Raw genomic sequence first — 13157 nt, forward strand, 5'->3', positions numbered from 1 at the left:
TCGGACGAAGGCGTCGGTGGTTCAAACCGTTCGCTAGGCACAACAGATGCCCCTGCACGATCGAACAGCTCCATTCTAGCATTGTAACGACTTTTATCGGATTTATCGGCGCTTTTATTTGTAACCATGCTCACGCCTCGCGAGAAAAGTAATTCGGAGTTTTCCTCTGAATAGCCTGGGGTAGGTGGCATTTCTGCGTACATTGTGGTTCTACCACTCGATTCGCACATATCTATCACTGAAAGTTCAAAACAGTACCCCGTATTCACCAACACATTCTTAGACTTTAGCTTAAGCCTTTACCACTCAGATATGTATTTTGACCCATTTGAAGTCCTTCAGAGAATCAAATTAAATTAAAGTCCTTTCTTAATATATTCAAGTTTGAAAGGCTTCATTTCCAGCCCTAAGATAATGATGAGTAGCAAACAGCATATAACCTAAAAAGACTGCGAGTTACATGCAGGCTGTTCTGGTTTTATGCTGTTTGCACATAGCCATTTTTACTTTGCTTCTGAGTGTGGAATGTTTAAAGAATATACTTAGAACCAAGAAAAATACCTCCAGCGTTTGAACATATTGAAGATAGTGCTGGTGATTATGTCATTAACCCATTTATGCCTAGTGGACTCTCCAATCCTTCAAAATTGGATCAATTTATTTCCCAAATTAGGGATGTCTAGTATATGTATTTCTATATTTAGAATATTTCTTACAGAAATTCCTTTCAGCAAACAGAGCAGACTCAAATTAGACGCCGCATCATGTGGCGTCTCATCTGGGTCTAGTCTGTTTGCCAAGGCCTTTTTTCTAAACGCTAGGCACAAATGGGTTAATACAATGTTTTACATTAAGAATGATGTAGATACAGGACTGGTGGCAAATGCAAATTTTGACTCAAAATTGAAAATTCCAATTAAAAGACTGCTCTTTATTCTAAGACTTAAGTCTAAGATATGTTTGGTGTATACGGCCCCAGGTATTATAGGCAATGGGCTGGTAACAGGATAGGTTTGTTTTTTAAATCAGGTACTACACTTTTACATTTGATTTAGTCAAATATACATTTACAGTTGCAGTGCGCTCTGGGAAAATGGGTCTTAATGCAGACTGTGCAGGCTAACCAAGGACAACTCTTGCTGCCTAAACTGCATTTTTGTTCAAATAGAAATTTCATTAAATAAAAAAGTCCAGAAAAGCTACAATTGTTGTCCCTGATTAGCCTGTACGGACTACCCAGGCTAATCTGGGACAACACAGGCTAATCTGGGACAACATTTTACAAAGATGGGACAACAGTTTACAAAGATGGGAAACAGTTTACAAAGATAGGACAACAGTTTACAAAGATGCATTAAGCCCAGTTTATATATATATATATATAAAGGATATTTGTTGGATTCGGTGGATTATTGATTTTAATTCACGAGTGATCATAGAAAATAATATTTTCACCAGTGGCGCAGCAATGAGTGAACATATATATTTTCTATGATCACGAGTGAATTAAAATCGATAGTCCACCGAATAAAAAAAAAATATTTTTATTTTATGCTTTTTTTCACAGTGTATATACATTGTTAAAGAGTTCAACTAAAGATTTTCGCTGGGATAATGACGTCATTTCGTCAAAAAATGACGTCATTTCACAGTAAAAAGTGGAAATTATTGATAATTTTCACTGATAATTTTCACTTTTTGAAAAAGTGAAATTATCTGTTTTAATTCACTGATATTTCTCTATAAACCTTTGGAAAGCATAAAATAAATTGATATAACTAAAAACGTCACAAAAACCTCCCAGGTCATGCAATTCGAAAACTGAAGTGTTCCGGACCAACGACAAGACCACCAAAAACATTTGATTTATGTTGATTTTTTCCTGCAACAGAAAATCTTTTAACAAAAAGAAATAATCCTAATCTGAAAAAAGGTAATCTACAAAAACAATCCCTTTATATTGACTTTTTTTTAAGCAAAACAAATCTTTTAAACAAAAAGTTGAATGTTGATTTTTATCAGCAATACAAAAACTTCTAACCAAAATTAAGTATGGTGATCTGAAAAACAAAAAAGACATACAACAAATATAACCAAATACCGACAATCACTTCCAAGGGTATAGTTGTAGCCATGCACTGTAATATGAGCCTTGTTCTGGGAAAACGGGGCTTAATGCTGTGCCTAAATGTCGTCCAAGATGAGCCTGTGCGAATTGCATGAGCTATCAGGGACAACATTTCAGCATTTACAGGTATTTTACTTTAAAGGCAGTCTCTCAATAAAAATACAGTTAAGGCATAAATTGTAATCCTTGATTAGCCTGCTGAATATACAGGCTAATCTGGGATGACACTTAACGCACATGCATTTATCCCTGTTTTCAGAGAACGCTGCACATATAATAACAAATATTCAAGGGAGCTCACCTGACTTCCCCTCTGATTTAAATGAGAGTTCCCTCCGCTCTGACATGAATGATGGTTCCCTCCCCTGGTTTGAGGATTTCTGTGACCTTGATCTGCCCATGACCTGATCTACGTCCAACTGAAGAGCACAATAATAACAGCATTATTAATATTTAAACAAGAGAAAAACTAAACAAGCAAAATAGCATACTTTTGTAGAGGTATCATTTTGCTTATACTGTAATTGTTCTTAGTTTTCAGCACTCTTATAAGCTTTTGGACCTTCTCATTTTTAAAGAAAATAATCATTGTTTGAGAAATGTTTTGGACACTCACATTTTATCCTATAATGAAGGACTCCAAATTTGCAGACAGTGGAATGTTATAAGAATTATACTCTTATACATTTTACGACACAAAAATATTAACTTATTTCTCTTAAAAGTAAATACAGTAAAAGTGTGTTTTTGAAGGGAAAATTCTAACAAAACATGAATTTCCCTCTAAAAATGATCTTATCACATATTTTGCATTCTTCTGCTATCAAACACCAAATTATTGTGAGTTTGTTGTCAAAAAATTGGGACAAAGGAGTCCATTCCCAAATTCAGAAGATTTATTGACACATTTTGATATTTAGCAAATAACAAGAGATGTGTTTGTCAGAAACACAATGCCCCTACTGCTTTGAAGCCATATATTTGAATTTTGACCTTGAAGGATGATCTTGACCTTCCATCACTCAAAATGTGCAGCTCCATGAGATACACATGCATGCCAAATATCTAGTGGCTATTTTCAATATTGCACAAGTTATGGGCAATGTTAAAGTTTTCGGACAGACGGACAGATTGACTGTGATATAGAAATTATAAAACTGTAAGTGGAAAATGTGCATAGCATTTGCTTGCACAAAATTCAACTACATGACTTCATATCATAAGTTAAAATCAAACATGCATGTGGGTTTGAAGATTTTAAATTGACAAGTGTAATGGGACTTCTTCCCACTAGTTTGTGGCTCTAAGAACAGACACCTTTAAGGCTAAAATGGGCCGGCCGTAACTTAAATGTTTGTAACTCTTTCCCACCCAGAAGCAAAGCGAACAGTCTGTTCAGGTTTTATGCTGTTTGCTGCTCCCTAGTATCTTAGAGTTGGAAATGAAGACTTAAAAACTTGAATCTAAGTCAGCAAAAAGAAAAATCTGCTGATTAAAATTAGTTATGATACACAAAAGACAGGAAAACTAATCATTCATTGGTCGCTGTGGGATAGTGGATATGGTCTCGATCTAGCAACCGGGAGTTTATTGGTTTAATCCCCGTTGTGGGAGCGTTCTTAAAATCACCCAAAAAGACACCAGGTACTTGCTCTACCCAGGAAACAAACTCGAGTGTTTCAACAAGCCCTCGGCTGCCAATGCAATCGAGCTTCAATAAAAAGGTTTAACATAAAATAAAAAATCTGCTGGTCTTTATTAATTACAATATATAAAAAAGATTCAGGTCTTAATAACATATAGTCACTGTGGTCTAATGGCTAAGGTGTCTGTCCAGCAACCGGGAGGTCGAGGGTTCGATCCCCACTATGGGAGCATTCTTTAGATTTCCCCAAAAGACACCAAGTACTGGCTCTGGGTCCAGGAAATGGATTCGAGAGCGTTTCAATAAGCTATATGCTTTCGATGCAATCGACCTAAAATAAAAAGGTTAAAACTAACATGTAATTACGATATAAAAAAGAATCAAAACCCACTAATTCACCTCTTCGTCGAAGACCCCCGGGGTGGTGTCCTGTACCCATTCAGATATCCTGATGTGACGCTGGGGGTCCTCAGGGGTGTTAGCAAACCGCTCAGCAAGGATCGACATAGCGTATTCCTGAAGCAGACGCAATGAAAATGGATTGGGTTTAAATGAAGGTCCAAGCAGATGCGATAAGAATGGGTTTGGTTAAACCCATATGAGTGAACCGACAGAACTGCTCAGCATAGATGGACATAATGTATTCCTGAAGCAGACGCAATGAAAATGGGTTTGGTTTAAAAGTATGTTCAAGCAGATGAAATAAGTATGGGTTTGGATTAAACCATGCTCCTGAAGTTAACACAATAAAAACAAGACTATTGTCAAGCAATATAAGTCCCCTACCGGCTCCACCATTGTCAGAAATTCCACCATTTTCAGATTATTTTTTTTATATATTTGTTGCCATAGCAACCAGAATTTTTGACGTAGGAACAAAATGAAATGACTTGCATAATGTCCATATTGCAATAAATCCATGTTTCTAGTTTCATGAAAAAATGTTAAGACCTTTTAAAGTTATCGCAGGATCCAGAAAACAACCATTTCAGCAGTATTTCTTGTCTATTTGTTGCCATAGCAACAATAATTTTTGACGTAGGAACAAAATTAAATGACGTGCATAATGTCCATATTGACATCTATCCATGTTCCAAGTTTCATGAAAAAATATTAAGAACTTTTAAAGTTATCGCAGGATCCAGAAAAGTGTGACAGACAGACAGACAGACAGACAGACAGACAGACAGACAGACAGACTGACAGTCTAACAGACGGAGTGCAAACCATAAGTCCCCTCCGGTGAAACTAATTAAGCTTCATCCAGAAAATCATAAGGTTGGGGTGGCATAGTGGACAATATGGTGTCTGCCTAGCAACCGGGAGGTCACGGGGTCGATTCTTTAGATCTCCCTTATAGACATCAAGTTCTGATTCTAGTCCCAGGAAACAGACTCGAGAGTGTTTCAAATAAGTAGTAAGTATCAAGCTTAGTGGCATAGTTGACAATATGGTGTCCGCCTAGCAACCGGGAGGTCACGGGGTCGATTCTTTAGATCTCCCTTATAGAAACCAAGTTCTGATTCTAGTCCCAGGAAACAGACTCGAGAGTGTTTCAAATAAGTAGTAAGTACTTTAAATGCAATCAAGCTTAATTAGGTTTAAACTAAGGAAACCAAGGTTTTATGCCTATTCATAAAAGTTCGTCCCAAATTAGCCTATAATAATGCAGTCTGTCTAAATTGTTTTTTTTTAGAAGAAGACTTATTTAAAACAAAAAAATACCATAAAAGGGGTTATAGTGTCGTCTCTAATAAGCCTGTGGGGATTGCACATGCTTATCATGGATGTCGTCTCTAATAAGCCTGTGGGGATTGCACATGCTTATCATGGATGTCGTCTCTAATAAGCCTGTGGGGATTGCACATGCTTATCAGGGATGTCATCTCTAATAAGCCTGTGGGGATTGCACATGCTTATCATGACTGTCGTCTCTAATAAGCCTGTGGGGATTGCACATGCTTATCATGGATGTCGTCTCTAATAAGCCTGTGGGGATTGCACATGCTTATCATGGATGTCGTCTCTAATAAGCCTGTGGGGATTGCACATGCTTATCAGGGATGTCGTCTCTAATAAACCTGTGGGGATTGCACATGCTTATCAGGAATGTCGTCTCTAATAAGCCTGTGGGGATTGCACATGCTTATCAGGGATGTCTTCTCTAATAAGCCTGTGGGGATTGCACATGCTTATCAGGGATGTCGTCTCTAATAAGCCTGTGGGGATTGAACATGCTTATCAGGGATGTCGTCTCTAATAAGCCTGTGGGGATTGCACAAGCTTATCAGGGATGTCGTCTCTAATAAGCCTGTGGGGATTGCACATGCGTATCATGACTGTCGTCTCTAATAAGCCTGTGGGGATTGCACAAGCTTATCAAGGATGTCGTCTCTAATAAGCATGTGGCGATTGAACATGCTTATCAGGGATGTCGTCTCTAATAAGCCTGTGGGGAAGTGTCGTCTCAAATAAGCATGTGGGGATTGCACATGCTTATCATGGATGTCGTCTAATAAGCCTGTGGGGATTGCACATGCTTATCAGGGATGTCATCTCTAATAAGCCTGTGGGGATTGCACATGCTTATCAGGGATGTCGTCTCTAATAAGCCTGTGGGGAAATGTCATCTCTAATAAGCCTGTGGGGATTGCACATGCTTATCATGGATGTCGTCTCTAATAAGCCTGTGGGGAAGTGTCATCTCTAATAAGCCTGTGGGGATTGCACATGCTTATCAGGAACAGCACATGCATTAAGCCCTGTTTTAAGCAGTGATGTCAGCAAACCGCTCAGCCAGGACCAAAATAGCAAACTCCTCAAGCAAAAGCAATAAAAAATAGTAGCAGATGCTATTTATTTCTGCTTAAACTTGATTTTTGCGGCAAAGAGACTTCGTTTTAACGAAAAATACCAATAACGCGGAAAGCGTAGTCACTGGTTAGCCATTTGGGACTGAACGAGCTAATTTTACAGGGCACTGTATGCATATGCATAAAACCCCGTTGTCTTTGAGAGGCTAAAATGGGTGTGGTTTTAAACCGTGGTGTCAAATAAACCCAGTCTTTTAATATGTCCCAATATGGAGGATCTTTCAGTGGATTGGATAACAACTCAAGAGACCTAGTTTAGCAAAGATCTGCATATGAGACACGTACATGTACTTATATTAAGTTTTGACTGAAGTTCAAGGTCACAACCCATAGACATTCATAATTCATGTTTAGAAAAGACTTTCTTGAAATAGAAAATACCACAAAAGAGTTTAATCCATAATGGCTTGTGTGACCATCACATTTTACACAGGTAAGAGTTTTAAGGGCAAACATTACCCTTGACACACCTGATACCATTTTATTACCCCTATTTGATGACCTTCCCTCATCAACCTTGCTGCTATAGGCCTCATATATGATCTCTATTGTCCCCAGGATATATATCAACTTACCCATATTTATGCATTTTCCTTGAACCTATCCCAACTTTATACATTCAGCCTTGATTTCCAATAACACACCTTATGTTGTATTAACCCTCCTTAAAAAGGCCAAAATTGTATACATGAAGCCGTTATTTCCCATTACTCACTTTATCTTTTATGACCCTATCTGATTGCCCCAATTGTATCACTAAAGGGACCTTTTCACAGAATTCTGCATGTTTTTAAGTTTGTCATTAAATGCTTTTAATTGATAAATGTAAACAATCTAACTTAAGATTTGCAGTATTAAACAAAAATACAATTAAAAATAGGAAAAAAAAGAGTAATTCACACCTGAGCTTGAACCACTGACCCTTAGGGTAAAAGTCTAATGCTTAAAACAACTCGGCTATCCATGCTGACATGTTACTACAGGTATTTTATACTCAAAATAAGCAATCCCTGTAATGTCACAGATTTTAACTATAGCAATAGAACTTTCAAATCATACAACTGTTTCGCGTTGTAACGTTTGATAATTTTCAGGTTTTTAAATCACCAAGAGATTCATAATCATATTCATATTATGAATATTTAAGAGCATGGTAAATTTTTAGTATAACTGTTTCCTTGCAAAAAACATAACTACAACAAAATGTGCATATCTGAAACAACTTTTTTCAATTTAGTTAATTTATCAAAACATGAAAAGGTCCCTTTAAGCCTAATATTTCCCATTACACACCTTATGACCCCTTCTATGGCCCCTACCTCATCAGCTTTGCTGCTGTAGGCCCCATGTATGATCCCCATTGACTCCAGGGTAATCAGCAACTGCTCCTTGTCCCTGGCCCCAGTAAGGGTCGCTATGGCGTCTGCTGCGGCCCTTCTGATGTGCTCCTGGAATCAGAGGTTTGTCTCACAATCAAGATATAGACAGATGCAACACATAAGGGAGTACATGACAGTGCTGTTATTGTTTTTACAAAATTTAAAGGTAGTTCAGTCAGTTTTTGGATCTTTAAAGTCCCAAAATTGTATCCTATCACAGGTATTGTTGTAAAGCTCCATAAACACTCAAAATCAACAAAAATATTGTAAAATATTGTGTAAAATAAAGTTAACAATTAAACAAGAGATGTGTTTGTCAGAAACACAGTGCCCCCTACTGCGCTGCTTTGAAGCCATATATTTGATCTTTAACCTTGAAGGATGACCTTGACCTTTTGCCACTCAAATTGCGCAGCTCCATGAGATACACATGCATGCCAAATATCAAGTTGCTATCTTCAATATTGCAAACGTTATGCTCAATGTTAAAGTTTTTGGACGGACGAACAGACTAACAAACAGTTCAACTGCTGTATGCCACCCTACCGGGCGCATAAAAATCAGTGTTTCTTACAGCAATAGCAAAAATTTCAACGCAAGACGTGGTCTGGTTACATAGATTTAATGAGATACAAAATGCTGGTTTTTTATTTTTTGTGTGATAATATATTCTGTGTGAATTTCCAGCAACAATATCCAAACTTTTACGAGTGAACGCGAGATTGGCTTCAGGTAGCGTCATAAACACGATGTAGTGCTCATGAATAATCATTAGGTTATTAATAAGCAGTGCTGAAGCGTTGTCTTCTTGCTCTTAGCTATTCAGCAAGAAAAAAGAGCGTGCACAAATTAAAGTGTATGGGGGGCAAAACATAACTGTGTTTATGGATCTTTATAATAATCTGTATCTTTAATTTTGAGCGCACAGTTGCCTTTGCTTTCTATAAGGTTTGCATGTTCACCCATAAAGGTTTGTATTCAGACAATTGTGCTAAGGGACATTGCAAGTTGTGTATTTTCAATTATTTCTTTAATTAATAATGTTGTTTTTTTGTCATGTGATTTTTTTTAATGGTTACATGTACCAAATTTTTAAATATATTGAACAAGAAAACTACAACACACATCTTGCCACTGATCAGTTGTGGCATCAAGAAGGGTCAACCTTGACCTATGAACTGCAGAGTCTGGAACCCATCTCAAATTAGCCCCACTTTCAGAAACAGTGCTTATGGTAATGCAAGTGCCTTCAGGGTCGTCCCTTATTAGCCTGTAAAGTCTGCACAGGCAAATCAGGGCCAACACTTTCCGCCCAGACTGGAAATTTCTTTTGCAGTGACTTCCTTAAAAAAAAAACACTCAAAAAAGTGGAAAGTGTTTCCCCTGGTTAGCCTGTGCAACTTTATATGGGATGACACTTAATGCAAATGCTTAAAACCCCATAAAGGAACCCACCTCGCCACTGATTAGTTGTGGCAGTAGTAGTAGCATCACGTCTGGACGACCTTGACCTATGAACTGCAGAGTTTTGATTGTGTTCTTCTTCACCGCCCCATTCTTGCTGTCCAAATTGGACCCAATCTTGCCGACAATCATATTCATGATGGTTTGTGGGACACCGAGCTCCCTGTGTGAAAACAACCCATAAAGGTTACAGTATACTAAATATCAAAATATTTCTTCACCACTCCGTTCTCGCAGTCCAAAATGGACCCCATCTTGCAGACAATCCTATCCATGATGGTTTGAGGGACACTGATCCGATTTGTGTGAAAACAAGCCATGATTTTTCTAATAAAACTAATAATAAAAAAATAATTAAAAAAGATCTTAGGTACTCACATGCAATCAAGCTAAATCATTATTATTGTCAAATTAAGCTTACATGACAGGGTAAACATACAGGCATATCCTCCCTTAGATAATTTCTCAAATAAAACTTAATGAAGTGAGTATTTTAAAATAGTAAAACTGGTGTAATTGGGAAAATAATTTTCCAATTAAGCTTACGTGCATATCTTCATCAGGTACTCGCACATTCTTGCAAACACGACTGGGTTGCTGCTGTCATCAAGGAGGGCCACGAACTGACACATGATGTCGTCAAACTCGCTGTCCGCGTTCATCTTCGGCATCCAGGACTCCTGTAGCAGCTGTTTGATCAGGTCTGTTTTCACAAACTCCGCAGGTGACTGCTGTAATAAACAGAACAAGAACAATGGAAATCTGAATAATTTTATGTAATTAAGTTAGGTCTGTTTTCAAAATTCTGCAGGCGACTGCTGAAATAAACAGAACAAGAACAATGGAAATCTGAATGATTGTATGTAATTCAAAAAGGTCTGTTTTCACAAACTCCGCAGGCGAGTGCTATAATAAACAGAACAAGAATTATGGAAATCTGAATAATTTTATGTAATTTAATAAGGTCTGTTTTCACAAACTCCGCAGGTGACTGCTGTAATAAACAGAACAATAACAATGGAAATCTGAATAATTGTATGTAATTCAATAAGGTCTGTTTTCACAAACTCTGCAGGTGAGTGCTGTAATAAACAAAACAAGAACAATGGAAATCTGAATGATTTTATGTAATTCAATAAGGTCTGTTTTCACAAACTCCGCAGGCGAGTGCTGTATTAAACAGAACAAGAACAATGGAAATCTGAATGAGTTTATGTAATTCAATAAGGTCTGTTTTCACAAACTCCGCAGGCGAGTGCTGTATTAAACAGAACAAGAACAATGGAAATCTGAATAATTTTATGTAATTCAATAAGGTCTGTTTTCACAAACTCCGCAGGCGAGTGCTGTTATAAACAGAACAAGAACAATGGAAATCTGAATGATTTTATGTAATTCAATAAGGTCTGTTTTCACAAACTCCGCAGGCGAGTGCTGTAATAAACAGAACAAGAACAATGGAAATCTGAATAATTTTATGTAATTCAATAAGGTCTGTTTTCACAAACTCCGCAGGCGAGTGCTGTTATAAACAGAACAAGAACAATGGAAATCTGAATGATTTTATGTAATTCAATAAGGTCTGTTTTCACAAACTCTGCAGGCGAGTGCTGTAATTAACAGAACAAGAACAATGGAAATCTGAATGATTTTATGTAATTCAATAATGTCTGTTTTCACAAACTCCGCAGGCGAGTGCTGTAATAAACAGAACAAGAACAATGGAAATCTGAATAATTTTATGCAATTCAATAAGGTCTGTTTTCACAAACTCCGCAGGCGAGTGCTGTAATAAACAGAACAAGAACAATGGAAATCAAACTTTTTTCAAACTAAACTTATCAGTAAGCTAAACAAGTATGTTTTTCTTGTTTTAGTGACACTTAACCTGCATGATCCCCATCTGACTAGTTTTATTAACAAACATGGAAACAATAAAATTCCTTTATTTGGCCTAACCTTTTATTGGAAACTGGAAACATGACAATTTCTTTATTTGGCCTTTTTTGGACAGAAAACAAGAAAGTTTCTTTATTTGGCTTTAACTTTCATTGGACAGGAAACTAATGCATGTCTTCTGTTTACCTTACCTTAGGAAAAACAAGACAATTTCGTTATTTTGCCTTACCTTTCCTGAGGACAAGAAACAATACAGTTTCTATATTTTGCCTTCCTTTTTTGGGGACAGGAAACCAAACAATTTCTTTATTTGGCCTTACCTTTACTTGGTACAGAAAACAAGACACTTTCTTTTCTTTGCCTTATATTTTCTTGGACAGGAAACAAGGCAATTCCTCTATTATGCTTTACTATACAGGAAACAAGACCATTTCTTTATTGGGCCTTACCTTACAGGAAAAAATAAAATCAATTTTTTTGGCCTAACAAAACAGCAAACAAGACAATGTATTTATTTGATGTTATCTTACATGAAACAAGACCATTTTTCACTTGACCTTACTTTTTCTTGGATAGTAAACACGAAAATGTCCTTATTTTGCCTTACCTTTTCTTATGTTTAGTCAAGGGAAACAAGACAATTTCTTACTTTAGCCTTACCCTTTGTTGTATAAGGTTATGGAAAACTAGACGGTTTCCTTCTTTAGCCTTACCTTATGGGAAACTAGACAGCATCTTTATTTGGCCTTACCTTTGTTGCTAGAAACAACACAATTTCTGTTTAATTGCCATTAACTTTTCTTGGATCTGGAAACATGACAATTTCTTTATTTTGGCATTTTCTTACCGTAAAAAAGACAATTTCTTCATTTGGGCTTACCTTTTAAACAGGAAACAAGATACCTTTTATACAGGAAACAAGATAATTTATTTATTTAGCCTTAACTTTTCTTGGATGCTATCATTAACAAGACCGTTTCTTTATTAGGCCTTACCATTTCTTGGAAGCTAGCAGAAACAAGACAGTTTCTTTATTTGGCCTTACCTTTTCTTGGACATTAAAAAGACAATTTCTTCATTTGGGCTTACCTTTTATAAAAGGAAACAAGACAGTTTATTTATTTTGCCTTACCTTTTCTTGGACGTTACTGTTCTCCTCAGCTGGAAGACTTGGTGTTTCCTGAGATTTCTTTTCTATGCTTTTTTTCCCCGACTTTCGGTGTTTTTGCTTGACCTCCGGCGTTCGAATTTCAAGGTCAACCCGATTCAGCTCAATGCGCCTGCTCTTCACTGGGAAACATTACAAACATGTTTTTTCAATATAATATAAGTATAGGCATACAGTCCATGAGTGTACATGTTCAAAACATAGTAACATATATAAAGGCATGAAATGTGATTGGTATTGAATTTCATAAGTTGTTAAATAAAGTATCAATACAGGAAAAGGTCTAAGACAATTGGATTTCTGCATTTACAATCTATTAAACAATGATAACATAACAAACACCGCAAACAAATCTACAAGAGAGCTGTAAGTCAAGTCTGAATAATACATAAAACACAATTAATCATAATAATATTTTTACAGGTTTCTTTGACTAAAATTAATGCTTTATGTACAAACATGGCTAAGTTACTGTTGGTACTTGTTTTATCAGGTTGCATTAATTCAATAAACTTTATACTAACTGTAGAATATGCTAGAGTTAGGAAAATCCATTAATCTAACCCAAGGGTACAACACAAGCTGACCCTTTTAAAATGAG

At 36.7% G+C, this 13157-nt stretch overlaps 2 protein-coding genes across 3 annotated transcripts in view; both read right to left on the bottom strand.

Annotated features, from left to right (window-relative positions):
• LOC127847206 (uncharacterized) overlaps window positions 1-4285 on the bottom strand; it is a 50449-nt gene extending 46164 nt beyond the window's left edge. For both annotated transcript variants that reach the window (XM_052378958.1, XM_052378956.1), the window contains exons 1-2: window positions 4173-4285; window positions 2430-2547 (exon numbers count right to left, since the gene is read on the bottom strand). In XM_052378958.1, the coding sequence (XP_052234918.1) occupies window positions 2430-2547; window positions 4173-4280 (226 nt within the window). In that variant the 5' untranslated portion in view covers window positions 4281-4285. The remainder of the gene's footprint in view (window positions 1-2429; window positions 2548-4172) is intronic.
• A 207-nt stretch (window positions 4286-4492) lies between these two features.
• The window catches only part of LOC127849022 (uncharacterized), a 141380-nt gene continuing 132715 nt past the window's right edge, over window positions 4493-13157 (bottom strand). Inside the window, exons 34-38 of the mRNA XM_052381745.1 lie at window positions 12521-12678; window positions 10036-10220; window positions 9481-9652; window positions 7940-8094; window positions 4493-4505 (exon numbers count right to left, since the gene is read on the bottom strand). Coding sequence (XP_052237705.1) covers window positions 4493-4505; window positions 7940-8094; window positions 9481-9652; window positions 10036-10220; window positions 12521-12678 — 683 coding nt within the window. The remainder of the gene's footprint in view (window positions 4506-7939; window positions 8095-9480; window positions 9653-10035; window positions 10221-12520; window positions 12679-13157) is intronic.

The sequence above is a fragment of the Dreissena polymorpha genome, chromosome 10, assembly GCF_020536995.1.
Source record: "Dreissena polymorpha isolate Duluth1 chromosome 10, UMN_Dpol_1.0, whole genome shotgun sequence".
Lineage (NCBI taxonomy): Eukaryota > Metazoa > Mollusca > Bivalvia > Myida > Dreissenidae > Dreissena > Dreissena polymorpha.